Source organism: Poecilia latipinna, unplaced genomic scaffold, assembly GCF_001443285.1.
Source record: "Poecilia latipinna isolate Pla-1442-1.1 unplaced genomic scaffold, P_latipinna-1.0 Scaffold471, whole genome shotgun sequence".
Taxonomy (NCBI): Eukaryota; Metazoa; Chordata; class Actinopteri; order Cyprinodontiformes; family Poeciliidae; genus Poecilia; species Poecilia latipinna.
In genome coordinates, this window is record NW_015113087.1 from 259,748 (window position 1) to 273,870 (window position 14,123).

General features: G+C 39.5%; 3 protein-coding genes across 7 annotated transcripts in view; all 3 read left to right on the forward strand.

Moving 5' to 3' along the window:
- gale (UDP-galactose-4-epimerase) overlaps positions 1 to 3,759 on the forward strand; it is a 7,953-nt gene extending 4,194 nt beyond the window's left edge. For all 3 annotated transcript variants that reach the window (XM_015039410.1, XM_015039411.1, XM_015039412.1), the window contains exons 4-11: positions 829 to 942; positions 1,827 to 2,003; positions 2,088 to 2,201; positions 2,291 to 2,357; positions 2,443 to 2,528; positions 2,619 to 2,696; positions 2,864 to 2,978; positions 3,505 to 3,759. In XM_015039410.1, coding sequence (XP_014894896.1) covers positions 829 to 942; positions 1,827 to 2,003; positions 2,088 to 2,201; positions 2,291 to 2,357; positions 2,443 to 2,528; positions 2,619 to 2,696; positions 2,864 to 2,978; positions 3,505 to 3,569 — 816 coding nt within the window. In that variant the 3' untranslated portion in view covers positions 3,570 to 3,759. The remainder of the gene's footprint in view (positions 1 to 828; positions 943 to 1,826; positions 2,004 to 2,087; positions 2,202 to 2,290; positions 2,358 to 2,442; positions 2,529 to 2,618; positions 2,697 to 2,863; positions 2,979 to 3,504) is intronic.
- A 295-nt stretch (positions 3,760 to 4,054) lies between these two features.
- On the forward strand, positions 4,055 to 10,198 carry zbtb8a (zinc finger and BTB domain containing 8A). 2 transcript variants are annotated; one of them, XM_015039413.1, is made up of 4 exons: positions 4,055 to 4,253; positions 6,510 to 7,384; positions 7,508 to 7,677; positions 8,766 to 10,198. In XM_015039413.1, the coding sequence occupies exons 1-4, from the start codon at positions 4,189 to 4,191 to the stop codon at positions 9,081 to 9,083; spliced, it is 1,428 nt and encodes a 475-aa protein (XP_014894899.1). In that variant the 5' UTR covers positions 4,055 to 4,188; the 3' UTR covers positions 9,084 to 10,198. The 2 variants fall into 2 exon arrangements, with proteins under 2 accessions (XP_014894899.1, XP_014894900.1); XM_015039414.1 differs by lacking the exon at positions 4,055 to 4,253 and adding an exon at positions 4,321 to 5,052.
- Positions 10,199 to 10,667: 469 nt separating this feature from the next.
- hmgcl (3-hydroxy-3-methylglutaryl-CoA lyase) lies at positions 10,668 to 13,900 on the forward strand. Of its 2 annotated transcripts, XM_015039415.1 has the most exons (9): positions 10,668 to 10,814; positions 11,017 to 11,100; positions 11,958 to 12,065; positions 12,170 to 12,265; positions 12,381 to 12,529; positions 12,624 to 12,687; positions 12,796 to 12,984; positions 13,109 to 13,234; positions 13,702 to 13,900. In XM_015039415.1, the coding sequence occupies exons 1-9, from the start codon at positions 10,719 to 10,721 to the stop codon at positions 13,801 to 13,803; spliced, it is 1,014 nt and encodes a 337-aa protein (XP_014894901.1). In that variant the 5' UTR covers positions 10,668 to 10,718; the 3' UTR covers positions 13,804 to 13,900. The 2 variants fall into 2 exon arrangements, with proteins under 2 accessions (XP_014894901.1, XP_014894902.1); XM_015039416.1 differs by lacking the exons at positions 10,668 to 10,814; positions 11,017 to 11,100 and adding an exon at positions 11,678 to 11,853.
- Positions 13,901 to 14,123: the final 223 nt, after the last annotated feature.

Consider the following 14,123-nt stretch of genomic DNA (forward strand, 5'->3'; position numbering starts at 1 on the left):
TTATTTTCTCCTAAGGCGGTATCTGTAATTTTTTTTTCCCTTTTTAAATACCAAAAGTTTTTTTTTTTTTTTTTTTTTTTTTTTTTTTTGGGGGGGGGGCGGGGTTAAGTGATTTTATGAAAATGTGGTAACACTTTACTTTAAGGGGTGTGCATAAGATTGATATGACACTGTCATAAACATGACATAACACCTGTTTTGAACATAACGAAGTCTTTATGAACGTTTATGACAGTTGTCATGAAGTGTCATTCGGTAAATAATGACACTTTTAATGCGAAGTTACTCTAAAAGTTGCATTGAAAGTCCATTAAAAATGCCAACTTTGCATTAAATTATCATAATTTACAAAATCATGCAAAGTTGGCACTTTTAATGGACATGTAATGCAACTTTGCATTAAAAGTGTCATTATTTACCGAATGACACTTCATGACAACTGTAATAAACATTCATAAAGACTTCTTTATGTTCATGACAGGTGTTATGTCATGTTTATGACGGTGTCATGTCGGTCTTATGCACACCTCGTAAAATAAAGTGTTACCGAAAAGGTTTAATTGTGACACTATTGCTGAAAGTTGCAGTTAGGAAATTGATTAGAATTAAAACACAATTTCTGTACACATTTGTTTCTTCACCATCATCATGCAATGCCACCATTGCATGATGAGCATATTTGGATTCAGGCTAGATTTGAGTAAGTCAACCTGAGATTTCTAATTACTCTTGCACATAAAGAAAAACATTTTACAGTTACATTAACTGCTGCTAAAAAGTTTTACAATGCATTCACTTAAATTTCATTCTGCTTCATCTGTTGTGCAGCACTCTTTCAGTGCTGTGATGCACTTTGCCGGCCTGAAAGCAGTCGGGGAGTCGGTGGAGCAGCCGCTGCGTTATTACAGAGTCAACCTCACTGCCTCCATGAATCTGATGGAGGTCAGTTCCATCTTACACAATCAGCCTCTGTTCAGTCTGCACAACTCTGTCTTCATCCTGCTCTAAGCTCAGCTGTATTTGCACAATTCCTCACCTTTGTTTGCCGAGTTCACAACATCTGCTACCGCATGCACAGTCTCTTACCAAAGTATTCGCATTTCTTGCCACAGTTTGTCACCAAATGTATTTTATTAGGAAATATGTGAGAGCTTAAAAACCCCTTAGCCTTCACCCCTGGAAAATACAATGAAAAAACGGCACAGGGGCGTTCTGTTGCAGCTTAAGGGAGCATTGAACATGCTATGTCATTTTGGTGGAGAAAGAAAACAATACGTTCAATATGCAAGTTGTGGATGGAAACGGCACCTCCGCCAGTAAAAAGGAAGCTGGTTATAGTTCACAGCACAAAATGCAGAGAAATCAGGAGAATCCTACAAGAAAACATTTTAAATGCCTCTGAAGAAGGTTCACCTTCCATCAGGTGTTTGGATGGCCTAGTTAAAGTCCAAATCACAATTACAAAGTGAGTCATTTTGAGGCTAAGTTTGACCTTTTTAGAAGAATACTTTGGTTTAACGAAAAGCATTACATTGATTAGTGTATATTTTTAAAGCTGCTTGTTATATTTAATGAACTTTAATTACAACAAATTGTATTTCTGCACATTATTTACTTAAGTGGGCTGGATATAAATGCAAATCACAGCCACATATAATATTTTCATTTGTAAAAAAAAAAAAGGAAAAAAAAAAGTTTTTTGTTGGAATATGAAATAAAAGTATGCCTTAATATTTCTCTTGTAGATCAGGCTTTCTGCTTATTCTCAGTTTACTGCGGATAACTGTATGCCTTGCTATCTTTGTGTGCATCGTCATGTGTCTCAGGTGATGCAGGCTCACAACGTGCACAATCTGGTCTTCAGCAGCTCTGCCACGGTGTACGGAGACCCCCAGCACCTGCCCATAGACGAGCGGCACCCTGTGGGCGCGTGCACCAACCCCTACGGCAAGACCAAGTACTTTATAGAAGAGATGATCAAGGATCACTGTAAATCTGAGAAGGTACCCATTCGTCACGCTTAAAGAATCTCAGAGACGTGCACCGTTGCTCCTCGCCGGAGGATAACTGTTGCTTCTTGTGTGCAGGACTGGAATGCAGTGCTGCTGCGCTATTTCAACCCTATCGGAGCTCATTCCTCAGGTCAGATTGGAGAGGACCCTCAGGGCATCCCGAATAACTTGATGCCTTACGTAGCTCAGGTAAAAGCACGGCAGCATCTACAGGACTCTGTGGGTGTAAATTCTACCGTCATCTCACTGAATCTGTTGCCTTTTTGTGATCTACGTAGGTCGCGGTTGGGAGAAGACCATTTCTCAATGTATTTGGAAATGACTATGAAACAGTCGATGGAACAGGCAAGGACAGAGGCGTTTTCTTTTTAGCTTTGAAAGTACCAATTAAATATTCAGAATGATGCAACTTTTTCCTTGTCTGTTGTAGGAGTTCGGGATTATATCCATGTAGTAGACCTGGCAAAGGGACATATAGCAGCTCTGAAGAAACTGAAGGACAACTGTGGATGCCAGGTATTTTTCAGTTATTTTTTGGCCATATATGTTGACCCGATATAGTTAGTCCTGCTCTATTATCTGTGTTTTCTTTATTTTTGTGTTTAGGTTTACAATCTTGGCACAGGAAAGGGCTACTCTGTGCTCCAGATGGTGAAAGCGATGGAGAAGGCTTCAGGAAAAGAGGCAAGTGATAAAAGTCCCACAAGCACAAAATCATGGTTTTGTTTTGCATCCCTGTTGGAAGATGTAATTACTAATATGCAGTATATTAAAGAATAAGATGACTTCTCTCTTCAAGTTTTGTTATATATATATATATAATTTATTTTTTTTAATCTTTCCTTGTATAGATTAAATACAAGATTGCACCTCGTAGAGAAGGGGATATAGCGTCTTGCTATGCGGACCCCACACTAGCTGAGAAAGAGCTTGGCTGGACAGCTGCCTTTGACTTGGAAAGAATGTGTAAGTGAGCCATACGTCACTATCTGATGAATTTAGTAAAAATATAAATTTTTACTAATTCTTTTGTTTTACAAAAGCATTTCAGAAACTGTATCACATTTTGTTACACTACAGCCACAAGCTTCAGTGTGTTTTATTTGATTTTTTTTGTGAAACAGATGGACTAATTTTCATTTCTTGAAACATAAAAATCTTTGAAATGCAAATGTGGCCTCTGAGAGCTTCGTCCTTCCACTTTCAGATAAGATTGAACAGTCTTTACAAACAGCTCATCTGAGTAAAAGAGGTGAAGAAACCAAATGCACACCGCACTTTTCAGATTTTTTTTTTTTTTTTTTTAAAGAAATTTAAAGCATGTGATAATTTTTCTTCCACACTCACAGGTTTGTGGTATATATTGATCCATCAAATAAAACACACAGGCATCTCTCTTTTTTAAAAAAAAAAAAGTAACAAAATGAAGAAAACTGCCTCTAGATGTCATCCACAATAACTTCCTAATGTTTCTGCATCCTGTATTGTGTAGGTGAAGACCTGTGGCGCTGGCAATCCATGAACCCCACTGGATTCACCAATGGCGTACCCTCTTGATGCATCTGCAGCTCCTTCTTTGGAAATCACCCACAGAAAACTGTGGCTGTAAACTATAAACTGTTTCAAGATATTTTATACAAGAGGAAATGTGTGTAAATCATTTTTTTTTTCTCCTTGCAATTCAGGTTTAATAAGGGATTCTTTACAAATGGGGAAAATAAATAAATGTTCCTACAGAATAAATCACTTTCTCTGTCTCAGTTCATTTTGAGTTTGATTTGTATCCCATAAAAATCTATGATATATTATTAAAGTTGAAATGTGTTGTGACATTAATGTAGAAGGGTTTCAGAGAAGCAAATTAGAACAATGCTGGTTTCAATATGCACCCATCTGCATTTATAAGGTTAAAATGAGCTCAGTTCATCACAGACTCTTAACAACTGTGTAAATATTGCACTATTCACTTGCTCATTTTAAAAGGGTCGCTGGGGCTTTAAATGGCTCCTTGAACCTTCGGGCACCCAGTTAATAAACACCCACGTCAGCACAGAGCTCCAGTCGCTCCGACCGGGTTTCGGTCTTTAGGGCTGAGCAGGAAGTGTCTGCCTGTGGACCCTGGACGAGGGGGAAAGAAAGCAGAGGGGGGTGACGCGGCGAGGTAAAATAAGATAAAATGGATATGGTGGCGGATTTGGGGGCGAGCAGGCTCTATCGGGCGCCGGGTGAATCCAGCCACCAGTGAGTATTGATGGTGTTTTTTTTTTTTTTTTTTTTTTTTTTTTTTTTTTCAGAGTGGGGCAGATCAGGATATGGGGCGTAAGCGGGTCTCGGCGACACCTCTCGCCTGAGAACGAGCCGCTCGATCTGGGCAGCAGGCGAATCCTCCCCCGCTGCTCGTCGCGCTCCGGACCTCCAGCGAGGAGTGGAGTGGGGGCGGGATGGGGAAGGGGGTGGCCTTGTGGATATAAAAAACGGGCGTTTTTAGCGCATCATATCTTAACGGTGTCAGTGCATTTATTGCTCTGCACCCAGGACGGTCGCCTGTCTGTTTTCTCCATTGTGTGCTGGCTGGAGCCTGAAGTGGGCGTCGCTCCAGGACAGGCTGGGCTGCTCCGGTGCGGCGCTGCCCGCTTTTCTCTTGCAGGACTGCAGCACTGTCGTGTCGTTTTGTAGGTCGAATGGTGTCTCGGTGAAAGGATAATGGCTCAGCTCAGACATTTCCCTTGGTTTTGAGTGTGAAATAAATGGCCACGGAGTACTGCGGGTGTTTCACCGTGGGTTTATCGGGCGCTGCCGAGCCTTTCAGATGGCACGGCGGTGCAATTTACATACGAAAGCTTTAAGAATCAGATTTCTCATGCCTCAGAAAAACAGACACCATTCTTCAAATGAGGTTGAGAGAGATTTATTATTTCTTTTCCTTTGGGCTGCATGTCCAGCTGTAGTCGTTTTTAGATCATTTTCTACTAGTCGGATGTGTTTCATCATCAGGGGTTCCTTAAACACTTTGAACTCGGCATACGGGGATGTTTAAAAGGTTTGTCACCCGAACCTCTCTGACTGGAGTCGGGCGTAACCCATTAAAAGGGGCTTCCTTTGACTGAAGGATCTCTTAGCCAATCACAGTGCAGAAAGAAATCATGTAGGCGGGGTCGTCTAGTGCAGACAAAGATACATTAAATTACAGGTTGATCTGAGGTGTATTTAGTTTCGTTTATTTTGATATTGCCCACATGAATATTACAAATAATATTGAAATCATTTTTTGGGTTTAAAGCATAATTAAAATAAAAGACACAATGTCCAGGTAAATCAATGTAAGCCTGCCCTGACTTATATTGATTTAGGTCTGGCCTGTTATTTTTTATTTTTTTGCTTTTATCAATGCCTATCTCCTATTTAATCGAGCTAAATGTGATTATATGCATTAGTACATGATACAAATTTAGTTTCTTCCTACAGTTAAAAAAAATGTTGGGTTAATTGATTGCTCTAAATTGCCCTTAGATGTTATGTGAGTGTATGTAGGGACGTCTGTGATGAACTGGCAACTTTTAATGTTCCCCACTTCTCACCAAATGACTGCTGGAGAAAGGCATCTACAACCTGAAAAGGACTAAGCTGGTGTAAAAAATGGTTGCAAACAATTAGCAGGTGCTGGCTCTATTATAGACTTAGTTCCGATAACTACATTGTTATGTTAATGTGAATTTACTGTGCAAAACAAAAATGCAACTAGAGATTTTATTGGGATTGGTACTGGATAGATCAAATCAAAGTAGTGCAAAAATCCAGTCACAGGGTGCCACGAGAGGAGGTGGTGGATGGGAGATGAAACCAAAATGTACCTTTCTGGCCTGAATGCAAAACACTTTTAAGAACCAAATCTATTAGAGGTTTTGAGAGATTTAAAAAAATGGACAGTAAACACATATCCAGAGCTACACTGGAATAGCTTAGATGAAAATATAAGGGTATTAGAAAGCCAGACCTAAATCAATTTAAAGCCTGTGGCAAGACTTGAAAATCACTCTTCATTGATGCTTTACATCCCATCAAACTGAGTTTGGCTTGTTTTGCAAAGAAAAATGGCTAAAACCTTTTGATATCCAAAGCAGGTAGAGACATACTCAAACAGTTTTGCCTGTATTTTTGCAGTGACTAATAGTTCTGCATACTAGTCACTCTGTGGGACAGAATGCAAGTGCATGCCACACTATAAAGATTTGTATCCACGAGCAACTTTGAAAATAAATGATCAGTCCTCTTTCTCTTCACAGTTATGCACTGCTTTGTTTCAGTCTATTCCGTAATTACCTGTTTATTTGTGGCAGCAACATGACAACATGTGAAAAAGTTCAGGGGATATTGATTGTAATTTAAGTGGTTGTAAATATAAAACTCTTGTTTTAATAATATTTTGTTGAGACAAATGCAGTCAGTTTGTCTTTTTTCGTTTACAAGTACAGGTAATGTCTCCTTTGTCTCCTGCAGGCAACCTCAGAGGTGGTTCAACACGGCCGACATCACTGCGTCCCACCAGAACAACCTTTTGAAGCAGCTAAACGAGCAGCGCCGGCAGGAGCTTTTTTGCGACTGCAGTGTGCTGGTTGAGGGCCAGCTCTTTAGGGCTCACCGGAACGTCTTGTTTGCCAGCAGCGGCTACTTCCGGATGCTGCTGTCCCGGGGGCCAGACGGGCTGCCAGAAACTGTCAACGCAACCTTCGACGTCTTCAGCCCAGAGACTTTCACCGTCATCCTGGATTTTATCTACTCGGGGCAGCTGGATCTGTCCAGTCACAATGTGATCGAGGTCATGTCGGCGGCCAGCTACTTGCAGATGAACAGTGTCATCACATACTGCAAAAACTTCATCAAATCTTCCCTGGACATTAGTGTAAAGGACGAAGACAGTGACCGCTGCCACAGCCTGTCTGAGACCTGTTCTTTCACCAGCGGAGCAGGAGAAGAGTCTACAGAGCATCCGCAGCAAGGCCCCCGCTCCGTCAGCCCACCACCTGCACTCTGGACCCGGGACAACTCCAGGTCCCAGTCCAGTTTTATAGGGAAGGAGCCGGAGCAGGAAGTTGCAGTCTCAGCCCTTAAGACTGACCCAAGTAGCCCTACTAATGAGCTCAGTGCAGAGACAGATGACCTGCATGACCCTCAGGACCCTCTGTACACACTGCCAGGATCAGAGCGCCGACGTGGGAAAGGAGGGACCAAAAGGAGAGCTCCCAACAGCATTCGTTCTGGCCAGCATGAAGACCTGGATATTCAGGAGGCGAGAACCCTAAAGGCTGAGAAAGCAGAGGAGCTTTACGCCACACTACCTCCAATCGTTGGTGTTATTGGCCACTTTAATAAAGGTGTGTTTGTCTGTACACACCATCAATAGCTATGCTAGAGACGTTGTTGATGGACAGACTTGAATGACGTGAGTCTTATTTGGTAAGACAAATATTTCAGCCATATCTTATCATTTTTTGCAGATTCCAACCCTGTTATGCGCTTTAAATGCCCATTTTGCACACACACCGTGAAGAGGAAGGCAGACCTGAAGCGTCACCTACGCTGTCACACCGGAGAGAGACCGTACCCATGTCAGGCCTGCAATAAGCGCTTCACCCGCCTGGAGCACCTACGTAGCCACTTTGAGACGGTATGCCTTCTCAGAGTCTGAAGCTAACATTCAGCTGTGCTTTTTTTATTCAACACCACATAAAATATCTTTTAAAAAGTTGGTATAGCTTCGTTAATACAAAATTCAGTGGATAACATTTAAAAAGAAGCTACATGCTGTTCAGTTTAGCTTGATTCTTATACCCCACTTTATAGTTTGGAGGAAATAAATGCATCAGACAGTCACTTGGATTCTGTTTCCCATTCTGAGCAGGCGTTAAGTAAAATGAATAGGTGAACTATCCCTTTAGTCAAGAAGAAATATGTAAAAGAACCAGATTTAGGAAGGGTGACTATCTGCCTCGGATGAATGGGGGTGGCATGACAGGAAAGAGAGACTTGATAGGGAATACCCATCTTTGGAAAGGCACTAGGAGTCTTACCTAGCAACAAACTGTTTTAAAAAGGAATGTTTTTTTGGGATGTCATGATACCTTTGTGTTGCCTCGAGGTAAAAGTACTGAGCTATTTTTTTTTCTTCATCACTCTGGGACAGGGTGTTCTACTTTTATGTGCAGGTTATAGGACATGTAGAGGTTTTATACTATCCAGATGTACCAAATGTTACAACATTTTATTGAAAACGTTTAGGTTAGAAGAAAACAGCATCATCAGTAAATATGTATGTGGAACCCCAAACTAAAAACTTGACCCACAGTGGAACCTCCAACTGTGTTTCTAACCAAATCCACCAATGTTTATTGGACAAACATTGGTAGATTTGGTTAGTATGTAATGTTGCCCATCATTGATGTCACAGGGGGCTTTCTGGGCTGAGAGTGGGAAGCCCACCCTTTACGTAAATCTCTTGAAAGTCCACAGTCCCCACCACTCACTATATTACATCTGCTGAATCTCCAGAAGAAGCCTGTGGGTAAGCGAAGTCCTCACAGTCTGAAAGATTTGGAGAACTTATGGAAGAGAGGGAAAATATTGCCAAGTGATCTCTGCTGGTAGACTCCAACCAATATTAACCACTTTTATGACCATATATAAATTACTCAAATCTGGAATTAATTATAAAAGAAAAACAGAATTGCATTTTAACTGTTTTCTGGCTTTCCACAGATTCATCAAGCCAGGAAACTGGTGTGCAGGAAGTGCAAATGTCAGGTGACAGAGGAAACCGGGCATGTGGTGTGTGAGGGCACACGCCGCTACCGGATCTGCACTACCTGTATCCAGGAAGTGGGCTGTGACGACATACCCATGGACGGTCTGCAGACGCCCAACGAGGAGCCAGCGCTGTTACTAGGTGTGGACGGTGAGGAGGAAGGCGACACCAAGAGAAACTGGATGGTGAATGACGAAGATGATCTCGCTGAAGACTCGGGTGCAGATCTCATCATCCAGCAAGTGGATGACAGTGACGAGGAGCTGCAGTGAAGAAGGACCAAACTACGTGCAGATATATTGGCAGTGTGCATCTCTGAGTTAAAGCAATGCAAAAATAAAAAATAAAAAAAATAAAAAAAATAACATAAACAACAACAACAACAAAAACTAGCCTGGAGATGTAAGCTCTCAGTTTGTTGGGTGTATCCAACACAGAAATCATTCTTTTTGAGACTGTGGGGAAAACAAAAACTGTTTTTTGTAAATGTTGATAAAATTATGCAGTATCCAAAGCATGCATATTAATTTCTATTGTTTTGATTGAGTTGTTGTGTTACAATGATTTTAATAAATGTTTCTTCATTTGAATGCATGAAAAGACACTATGTCTTTGCAGAGATTTGGGAGTTTTTGTTAGCAGTGAACCCAAAATGTTGATCCAGACTAAATGGCAGCTTTTAAGGATTTTTCAAGTTTAAGGCAACATAATTTTGTTTTAAGTGTTTTTCTGCAAGCACTCTGATTTCTTGTTTATTATATGCACTATGGTATAATCAATTGTAATTTATTTATTACTTTTTATTTTTACTTTCTGACACATTAAAGATATTTTTATACACCTGTACCTGAGTCATCATTAGATGTGAGTTGTAACTAAGCTACTATATCTCTACCAACTATTCATTTGTGCATTTTACTTTCAAAAAAGAACCTAGCTTTCATATTCTGAAATATGAAAAATCATCAAGTTGAAAAACTAGAGAAAGTATTTGCAAAAACAATTTTTAAGGAAAATTTGTCACTCAAATGAATAAAGTGTTATAGCATATTTTGAGATCCAATTAACACAATATAATTTTTGTGAAGCCTACCTTCAAAAATTTTGAGTACTAACACTCCAGAAAACTTTTTCTATTTTTTTTAAAACCATAAAATGTCAAATTATGCTTCATTTTGTTTGATCAAGGAGAAAATATGTGTACTTTCTTTACATGAGTGAAGTTGTCTGACAAGGAATCAAAACTACAATCAATAGAAATGAACCACAACACTCAGTCTTCAGGAAATAAAATTATTTTCATGTTATATTTGAACGGTTTTCTACTTCCCTTCTTCAAATTGAATTTAAACCTAAACTATTAAGTGAAATAAACTGTTGCTGTGTGGTTGGTGTATGAAATGGGTTTGTTTTCAGGTACAGATTTAAGTAAGTTAGGACAAAAATATCAACACTGTCCAAAACGGGGATATGAACGTGTGAAGAGGTGATCTAGCCCAGCTTATATTTTCTGTTATTTATTTATTTATTTATTTATTTATTTATTTATTTATTTATTTATTTAGACATATAGATATTTTACTCTGCTATACTGACATTTCTAGGGTCCCGTTTTTACCCAGTGTTTAAAGAGACCTGGAGGTCTTCTGGAAAGCTGACATTCAATTGCACCACAAGGCCAGATAAATATTTTATCTTCTATGTAGTGACTAAAAGAATGTGAAATAAATAAATGTGATTTTTGTTCTATATCCTAACGCTTCTTATTCACTACCTAATTATTGCCAGTAGATGGCGCCTATGCATTTTTTTTATTTTATTTTTTATTTATTTTTTTTTTTTAAAGAAAACGTCACAACTCGCGTTTCCAGGAAGTATGACGTCAGGCTGCTGTTAGCTAGCTAGTGATGGCTGCTACAATGAGGCTTGTCAACAGAACAACTTTAAGATTAAGAATGGGCCAGCAATATATGTCGTTCAGCTCCGCACCAAAGGAGAAGACGGTTAGTTCTGGGTTTTTATTTCCCCGTTGTTTGAACTAAACGTTTACAGTTGGTGCCGTAAAGAACGTCGGTCTCCAAATATCCATTAGCCTCCACTGGAAGCTGGTTGTGTTTGGTGACTCTTGAGGAGACGCTACAGTTCAGCTTTAACTCTTATTTTTATTTGACTGTTGGTGGTTATATGTGTGTGTTTTGCCTTCAGACATGTGTAAAAGCTGCTCATGCTCTCCCACAAACTGTGAAAATAGTGGAAGTTGGACCCAGAGACGGTCTTCAAAATGAAAAGGTACACTTGTATAAATAAATAAATCATGTTTTTATTTTTAGTTTTGTTTGGTTTTATTTGATTTTCAAATCATAAGATTAACCAAATGAAGGTTAATCACGATTTACAACTAAATGTTCACCCAAGGGGAGCAGGTGTTTTTGTGTCTTTCAGGAATTTCAGTGAAGTACATAATATAAATAGACATTTATTTATTTAAAAAATTACAATTACAACAAAATATTTTTGTTTTATTAATACGGTGCAATTATATTATTAAATAGTTTTTATTGTATTGTGTTTTTGTATAATAACTAGGTACAGGCATTACAGCATATTAATTTTGAAATTACAAGCATACAATTTGTTCTTTCATTTTTACTATGTAATACAACAAAGATATTTTAAGCCTAACATGTTGGCTGTTTTTATTTCTGTTTTGTTACGATGCTGATTTTTGTATTCAGGTTAAGACACTACCTTTAAAAAAAAAAACAAAGCAAAATAACTTTAAATATAAAGTTAAATTGTTGCCCTAGTGTAGGGGTGTCCAAAGTCAGTCCTCAGGGGCCGGCATCCTTCACGTTTTAGTTCTCTCCCTGGTGGTAGCAACAACCTTTTCAGTTTGTCAATATTCCTCTTAGGGCTTCTAACGAGCCATCATTTGATGCAGGTGCATTAAACCAGGGAGAGAACTAAAACATGCAGGATGCCGGTCCTCCAGGACCAACTTTGGGCATCCTTGTCCTAGTGGTTCAGTGAGCAAAAGAATAGGTGTGGCAATCTTGTACAACCTGGTGAAATTACATGAGTCATGCATAGTTGGCATTATTTATCAGCTGTTCTTCATTATTGGTTTTATGATTCTATCCCTTTAGACTGTCGTTCCAACAGAGGCAAAAATCAATTTAATTAACATGTTGTCAGAGTCTGGACTTCCAGTCATTGAGGCCACCAGCTTTGTGTCCCCTAAATGGGTTCCTCAGGTAAGCATTTTAGAACAAAACCCACTCCGACTTCAGGATGCAAGAATGAATTGAGCTTTTTTTTTCTTTTTAATGCTGATTGGCTTCTATTGTTTACTTATCAGATGGCAGATCAGGTGGAGGTGATGCAAGGTATCAGTAAGAAACCAGGAGTATCTTATCCAGTCCTCACGCCAAACCTGAAAGGTTTTCAAGCTGCTGTGAGTGCTGCACATTCCTGTAGTTCTGATTCAGCCCTGAATAGGCACTGAATGTTCAGGTTTTTAATACTGCAGGTGATGGCTCTAAAACATGTTTTGATTTCTTGTGCTGTAGCTAAAGGCCGGAGCTTCAGAGGTGGCCATATTTGGTGCTGCATCTGAGCTGTTTAGCAAGAAGAACATAAACTGCTCTGTGGAGGAGAGTTTACAGCGCTTCGAGGAGGTCATGAAGGCAGCTAAAGAAGCTGCCGTGCCAGTTCGGGGGTATAATTTCCAGCATCCACGCCACTCCCAGTAAACCTTTAAATCATTCGGACTTGCTCTTAAACTCTTTCATCCATGATTCTCGTCACTGCAGTTATGTCTCGTGCGTCGTGGGATGTCCGTATGAGGGCCAGGTGGCGCCTGAGAAAGTTGCACATGTGAGTTATGGCTCAAAAGATGTTGCGTTTGTTCAGCAAATAAGTCATTCATCATCTTTTGTAAAACGGCCAGACGCTAAGCACTTAAGATTTGTTTCTGTGTCACAGGTGGCGAAGCGCCTGTACTCTATGGGCTGTTACGAGATTTCTCTAGGTGACACTATTGGAGTGGGGACTCCTGGAAGTATGACTAAAATGTTGGAAGCTGTGACCAAAGAGGTGCCAGTGAGTGCTTTAGCTGTTCACTGCCACGACACTTATGGCCAGGCTCTGGCTAACATCCTCATAGCCTTGCAGGTCAGGCTGAGTTCATGTTTCTGAGTCTAAAAGCTTTCCCTGAAACAATCTAGGGTATTATTATAAAAGTGAAGTTTTTCTGTTTTTTTTTTTTATTTTATTTTGTTTTGTTTCGTTTTCTCTGTTGGGAATCAGCGTGGTAGACTCATCAGTAGCTGGACTGGGCGGCTGTCCATACGCTCAGGGGGCTTCTGGGAATGTTGCAACCGAAGATGTTGTTTATATGCTGCATGGACTTGGAATTAAAACGGTAAGAGATCCACTTTTTATCTACCTTTCTTTGCTTTGGAGTCAGCTAGGAGGGATAAGAAAACCAGTTGTTAATTACACTTCTGGTAAATGTACATACCGCTTATCAACAGCAGTTATTCCATTAATTATTAGTTTATAATGCCCAAGTTGATCCATTTTCTGTCTTCCGGAGGAAACAGTCACATATTAAATGACTTGTACATTTTCTTAAAAACTAGAATTTAATGTTACAGTACTCTGGGAAAAACATTATTTTCCAGTTTGTTTGTTTTTTTATAAATCATATTGCAGTTAAACTTTCACCTTAGATCAATCGAGAATAATTTCATTCTGTTCCTGTTTTCTGTCAGTCTGCTTATGTTGTTGCTGCTCTGCTTGTAAACTTTAAAAATAGATGAATTACTTATGTTTTACTTGAACTTTTCCTCAAATTGTTTAAGCTGTGACTCTGTGTTCTCACGTCAGGGAGTGGACCTCTCAAAGCTGATGGATGCTGGAGCTTTTATCTGTCGAACCATCAACAGGAAGACCAGCTCCAAAGTGGCACAAGCCACCTGCAAACTGTAGACAAAAAAAGAAATGGTGGCTTTTTCCAAGGCTATATCATCCTCAGTTTCCAAAATTAAGCAAAATAAAATGTGGTTTGATTTAACCGCTCTAAAAATTGTTGTTAAATATTGTTTTCTGTATTAGTGCCTTATGTAAAATCTGTTTCTTAAGAGCACTTGTCTTTTAAATGAATGCTTTTGTCAATTTGTGGTCAGTGGATGAAGAATGGACTTAACTTTAAGTTTCTAATGACACACGGTCCTGTAAATACAGATTAAATCACTAATATCACAGCAGAAGATTTAGTTCAGTATGTACCCGTGGAAACCATCATGCCT

Excerpts from the sequence above, each read along its gene's own strand:
- zbtb8a (XM_015039413.1), top strand. The coding sequence starts at position 4,189 with ATGGATATGGTGGCGGATTTGGGGGCGAGCAGGCTCTATCGGGCGCCG. Across the intron at positions 7,385-7,507 it reads TATTGGCCACTTTAATAAAG|ATTCCAACCCTGTTATGCGC; the intron begins GTGTGTTTGTCT and ends CATTTTTTGCAG. Across the intron at positions 7,678-8,765 it reads TACGTAGCCACTTTGAGACG|ATTCATCAAGCCAGGAAACT; the intron begins GTATGCCTTCTC and ends GGCTTTCCACAG.
- hmgcl (XM_015039415.1), top strand. The coding sequence starts at position 10,719 with ATGGCTGCTACAATGAGGCTTGTCAACAGAACAACTTTAAGATTAAGA. Across the intron at positions 10,815-11,016 it reads CCGCACCAAAGGAGAAGACG|ACATGTGTAAAAGCTGCTCA; the intron begins GTTAGTTCTGGG and ends TTTTGCCTTCAG. Across the intron at positions 11,101-11,957 it reads ACGGTCTTCAAAATGAAAAG|ACTGTCGTTCCAACAGAGGC; the intron begins GTACACTTGTAT and ends CTATCCCTTTAG.